This window comes from Ceratotherium simum, chromosome 21, assembly GCF_057802395.1.
Source record: "Ceratotherium simum simum isolate JZ-2026a chromosome 21, ASM5780239v1, whole genome shotgun sequence".
Classification (NCBI taxonomy): Eukaryota; Metazoa; Chordata; class Mammalia; order Perissodactyla; family Rhinocerotidae; genus Ceratotherium; species Ceratotherium simum.
Genome location: NC_141920.1, coordinates 22,036,249 through 22,042,248, shown reverse-complemented (window position 1 = coordinate 22,042,248; position 6,000 = coordinate 22,036,249). Strand labels below are relative to the sequence as shown.

Below are 6,000 nucleotides of genomic sequence, written 5' to 3'. Positions count from 1 at the left end.
GGGCCTGGGCAGGAACCTGGTCCATCCGACTCCAGAGCCGCGTGACTGACCACTGTGCAACACTGCTTCGCATGCTATAGGAAATGGGACGTACGTGCTGCCCGAAGGCCCGAGCCCAGCCCAGCCAAGGCCCATGGGTACACGGCAGTGGCCAGGCACAGCAGGACCACTGAGGGGACCAAGCCCGTGGCCACTGCAGAACCAGCAACTAGCCCAGGCTTGTCCGAGGGTGGGTCTGAACTATCAGTGTTGTATGAAGTCCCAGCTCTGCCACTCACTGCGTGGCACTGGGCAAGACACCACCAAACCTCCTGAGTCTCCCTAGGAAAAAGAGAGGAAATCAGTATTGGCTTCACAGGATTGCTGTGAAAAATTTAATGAGCCCTGGGAAGCTTGTAAAGGGCTTAACACCAAGCCAGGACAACAAAAATGCAGAATAAATGTTAGCAATTAATATTATTGTTATTCATTATATTTATATATTTATATTTCATTTTTGCATCCCTTTCTTACCCAGCAGCCGCTGTGAGTAGACAAGTTATTGGGGTTCCATTCTTTCTGGAGACAGAGGGATGCACAAGGTGGCTTTGGGGACCCCTTCCTCCCAAGGATTCTTGGATCATCCACTCCCCCTTGTCAGCCCCCCTCATCCCTAGCAGTAGCTGTAGTCTCTCAGAAGTCTGTTTCCACCCTTGCACTCCAGGTACCCTGGCTCCCTGTCTGTGGTCCCCACTGGCTGGATGCTGTTGCTGTGGCAACAGCATTTTAAGAGCCTTCGGCTCCCCTCCGAGGCAACAGGCATGGATGGAGATGGGCTGATCAAACACTGCCTGCATCCTCAGGCCTGTCTGGACGGAAGGTGGGGGAGTGGAACGCAAGAACCAGAGCTGGCTTGGGTGGGGGCCAGCTCAGACCCCAGCCCCAAATGTTTCCCAACAGCACCCCCACCTCGCGGAGTCAATGGGAAGTACCTGAGCAGTTCGGTACAAATGCAGATTCCAGCCACTCCTGGCCCCAACAGTCTGATTTTAATTATCTGGGGTGGGATCCCCTAGAAAGCTGCCTTTGATCAGCTTTGCTCGTGGTTCTGAGGCAGACAGGCCCCAGACCACACTTGATGAAATCTTGAGTCTTGGAAGGTTCTCGAAGCCGTTGTGGGTGTTGAGGTTTGTGTGGCTGTCTGCTGACTCCTGAGAAACCCTGTTTGTCATTATAAGCCTGTTCCAGTCCTGCCTCCCTCTCTTCCACAGCTTCATTTGTGGGAGGATGTGTGCCTCACCCTCTTCCCAGAGCCGGGAAAATTCCAGGGCTGGGCTGCCAGGTGGCCGTCTCGGTAATGCATCCTACAGCAGAGACGGGGGCACGCACTTTCCAGCATGATGTCATTCAGGGGAGGCACTAGCAGGGTGGTGTGAGAGGCTGGCGGTCTTCTAGACACTGAGATCAGACGTGTAAAGGCCTCTTCCTCTCGTCCCCCCGCACCACCTGCTGAATGGGGCCGTGGCTCCCTACCCTCGTCTTGACCCCAACCACCAGCAGAAGCCTTTGATGCTGGGCACCAGAGGCTGTGCCTAAAGAGAGGTGGGGACCTGTGGGAGGAGCGGACAGCAGAGTCCGAGGAGATGTGGTAGGGAGGGGAGGAAGACAGAGAACACCGGAGGGCGAGAGGCTTCTCTCTGGAGTGCAAGGACAAGACTGTGGGGTTCCTTGAATTTGAGACTGATGGCCCGTGCTGGTTGGAGGAGCCCAGTGAGAGAGTAGAGAGGGCAGCAGACATGCTGTCCCCCCTACCCTTCCGGGGGCACCAACTGGCTTCCAGCAGATGATTCTCTTCACCCAAGGCCAATGGCGCCAGTGAATAAATAGCATGCGGTAATTTACTTGACATCAACACCCTTTATTCCCTCCCCAGACTCACTCCCTACACCTCCACCAGTGGTTCCTGGGATCACGGCCAAATAAACATGCCCTTGAACCCTTGTCTCGGGGTCTGTTTCCATGGGACCTAAGACAAGGAGCCACTGCCGAACCTCCCCACCTGTGGTTCTGGATGAGGGCAACCACGCCTCTTGTGCACCAAGGGGAAGCTGTGTATCCCTGCACTCCAGCTGGCCACCTGGCCTGCCTACGACTGAGACCCCTGGGAGGGTCTGCAACAACAGCTCTTTCCACAGTGAGACCGGGGCCTGTGGAGCCGGCCCGTGCTCCACTGCATCCTGCCCTGACCTCACTCTGACTACTCTCCGTGTGTGCGAGTCGGGTCTTCCTCGAGTCTCCTGGAGCCAGGAGCAGGTCCAGGGTCTTGTTCCCCCAGCACAGGCTGAACACACACTGAGTGCTCAGGAGCCACATTGCGATGGGATGGGCCAGGGCTCCCAGCTCCCTCTGCAGCTGGGCCCCACCCCAGCATCCCCTGAGCCTGGTGCAGTGGTGGGGCTCCCAGCTAGAGGGAGGCAGGGGGACTTGTCTGTGGTGAGTCCTCCAGAGACGTCTGCGAGTCTGTCCCCTCTGAGGAGAAGCTGCCCCCAGTGGGGCGGGGGGTCTGATTCTGCCTGGGGAGCTGCTGCCAGGACAAGAGGGCGGCAAGAGATCCCTCAGGGGCAGGATCCAGGGGCTCGTGGGGGCCTTCGCCTTCATCAGCCTCTACAGCCTGGCCGGCTTCCCTGGGCAGAGGGCCCACCTGGAAATTTCTGTTCCGCCCCCCTCTGGGGGCCCAAGGACGCCAATGGGATTTTGGTGAACCGTCCAGGCCCAGTGAGTCCTGGAGGGGCAGGTCCCACCTTCCCTTGGAAGTGACTTCTGCATTCAGACCCTGGCCCTGGGCAGCTGTCCCTCTCAGTTCCAAGTGGGCAGTGGGACCTGCTGGGCACGGACAGTGGGCCAATGCCTTCTTCAGGAGGGTCTGGATCTCGAGTCTCGCCCAGGCCTCCTCCCACAGGTCCCGGCCCAGGCCTTCCTGGCTCAGGGAGGCCACCTGCAGCCCCATGGCCGTGAGCTTCTCAGCAGGGAACTCGGACGCCAGTCGCTGCAGGTAGCGGCGGAGGCGGCGCTGGTCCCCAGGGCTGGCCCTCTGAGCCTTGCCCAGCCTGAGCTGGGTCATCAGGTCCTGACAGTCCATGTGGAACCAGGTCATCTGGGAGACGAGAAGAGAGGGAGGTGGGGGCTCAGGTCAGGGGTGGGCTGTGGGGCTCCGTGAGGACAGGGATGTGCCTCGGAGCAGAGAGAGGACTCAGAGAATGAGTATTGCTGGATGGAGTTAATAACAAGTGCCCAAGCAATGTCAGGGGCCCCTCAGCGTGGCCGTGATTTCCTCCGCTGACAGTGACATTGGGTTCCCTCTCTTCCCGGGGCACACATCTGCCAGCAGGAAACCGTCCCCAGCACCCTTGGGGTGCTGGGATCTTCTGGCACCATCTAACAGACCTAGGGGCCAGCAAGGACTTACCCCTCTCTGGCGCTCAGTTTCTTCTGTGAAACGGGAGGTTGCACTAGATGATCACGGAAAGCCTTTTGAGCAGTGAAAGTGTGGATTCTGGATTGTACGAACCCCTTATGGGTGGTGCCGAGGGAGGGGTCCAGCTAACGTTTATTTGCCAGGCTCTGTGTGTCTCATGCACAATCACGTGAAACTGTACCTGCAGCCCAGGCTACAGAGGAGGAAACTGAGGCTCAGAGCCATGAGGAGCTGGGACTTGAACTCAGATCTGTCTGACTTTTGAGAGAGGATCTTTCAAGCAACTCCTCGCACAGGAGAAACTGGCCCAGGCAGGGTCGTGCTCCTGCAGTCACCAGCGACAGTCAGCCACCCAGGCCCTGAGGCCCCTCACTCCAGCCCCTGTGCCCCATTTTGGGATTCTGCCTGTCCCCAGGTCACCCACAAAACGTCTGCAGGCTACAAAGGAGTCAACACGTTCCCAGCAGCTTGTAAAAAACATAATCTTTCTCTCCATTAATTTAGGAGCCGACAGCGAGCTGTTAGGCTGTGGGATTGGAGAATCATTTTCTCTGAGGAAACCATCTTTCCGCGGATTAAGGGAATTGTCTTGAGATAAATGGCTTCATATTTGAGGAAGCACATGGAGCTCATGGCTGGGAAAGGGCTCCATAAATCTCCGTGAGCGGCACAATCGTGTTATTATTATTTAGTGCCAAAGCTGCTGCCCACGTGCCCTCCGCCAGGGGCTGAGCCCAGCGCTGGGCTGTCCTGTCTGTGTGTGTGTCTGGGACTCGATCTTCCAAGCCAAGCTAGACAGAGATGGACAGCACCTCAGAAATCATCTTGCCCAACCCCCTGCTGTGCGGATTAAAATTCCGGGCTGGAGAGGAGAAGGGGCCTGCCTGGGGCAAACAGCGGGAGATGGCCACGGTGGGCCTCAGGGTCGGCCTGCCACCTCCTGCGCCATTTCTAGGTGTGGGTCAGACTCCACCTTCTCACACGCACCCCAGCCTGCCTTCCTCTCCTAACGCCTCCTCTTCCTCCCTTCACTGGGCCAGTCATCCGCAGCTTTACTGAGCCTCCCTGGGCGCCGGCCCCGTGCCGGGCACTGTGGACAGGACCAGGACCCGTCAGCCCCTGCTGCTGCCTCGGGGAGCTCACCCCACAGGTGACAGAGAAGGGACAAGCAAGTGATGAAGCAGCAGCACAGTTTCAGATCACAAAGGGCACCAGGAAGTGATAAACACAGGGCGATAAGAGAGAGTGGGGGCAGGCACTGCTGTCAGCTCCGGGAGGAGGGGACCTGCGAGCCGAGCACTGAAGACAGACAAGAAGCCAGCCGCTAGCAGGGAAGAGCGTTCCCGGTTGAGGGAACAGCAAGTGCAAAGCCCCCAATGGGGCTGCAATTAGTAAGCAAGGTAGAGAAGCTTCCGGTCACCCTTAGCCCATGAGGCATTACCAGCACTCCCACTACTACTACTGATAATAATGATATGGATGTCAATAATAATAATTCCAAATTTGAGCAAAGCCAGGGGTTACTTACATGTAAATTAATTCTCTCCCTACCTGGCAAGGCTGCACAGAGCCAGATGATCTGGGTTTGAATCTCAGCTCTGCCACTTCCTGGCTGTGTGACCCTGGGTGAGTTATTTGACCTCTCTGTGTTTCCTCGTGTGTAAAATGGGCATAATAAACCCTGCCTCATAGGGTTGACGTGACAAAATGATATGTGAAATGACTGGAACAGGGCCCGGTGCATAATAAGAGCTCTGTAAGCACTGGTTCTTATTATTATCATTATCGTTGTTATTGATGAGGAGCCGAGGCCCAGAGCAGTGAGGACTGTGGTTGAGGTCACACAGCCCCTGCAGGCACAAGTCACCCTTGACTCTAAGTCTCACATCTGGCCACTGCCTCGCTCTCCGCTGTACCACTGGGAGTGGGGGATCCTCCACTGTCACTGCCCACATCTGTCCCCTTTGCCCGCCACCCCAGAGAGATAGAAAGTGGCTTGTCCTTCCACCGCCCCAGGCGTGAGCTGACCGGGGTCCCTCCCGCTGCCCTCTGAAGCCTCCTGTGTTCTCTGTCCCCTGTGTGCTGGGTCAGGCTCTTCCCATGCTCTTTCCTCAGTGGCGAGTGTGAGGGGCAGCTGAGGGCACTGGGCCAGGGCCAGAGACGTGGGTTCTTGCCCCGGCTGGGTTACAGCTCTCATAGGCCGCTCCCTGGTCCCTCTAGGCCTCAGTTTCCCCATCGGAAAAATGAGGAGTTTGAGCCACATGGGTTTAGGAAGGGTGGGGGCTCTTCAGTGAAATCTTGCAGGACCACAGACTCTCTGGGGAACCTCCTGCGAACCACTTTCCTCTTGGGGCCTCAGTTTCCTCATCTGTAAAATGGAAACCATGTTGGCACCCCTCCCTCACAAAGATATGGTGAGAATTAAGTCAGGCAAGGTTTGTGAAGCGCTTATAGGAGGGCCTGCCATGGAGGACACAGTCGATACATGGGCTGCCCTCACAAAAGTCACGTAACCTTCACCATCCCCATGCTGCTCGGACATGGGA

The 6,000-nt window shown here is 57.1% G+C and overlaps 1 protein-coding gene across 1 annotated transcript in view; it reads right to left on the bottom strand.

Annotated features, from left to right (window-relative positions):
• Positions 1-1,858: 1,858 nt before the first annotated feature.
• The window catches only part of KIAA1755 (KIAA1755 ortholog), a 43,451-nt gene continuing 39,309 nt past the window's right edge, over positions 1,859-6,000 (bottom strand). The window contains exon 17 of the mRNA XM_087444910.1: positions 1,859-3,133. Coding sequence (XP_087301036.1) covers positions 2,444-3,133 — 690 coding nt within the window. The 3' untranslated portion in view covers positions 1,859-2,443. The remainder of the gene's footprint in view (positions 3,134-6,000) is intronic.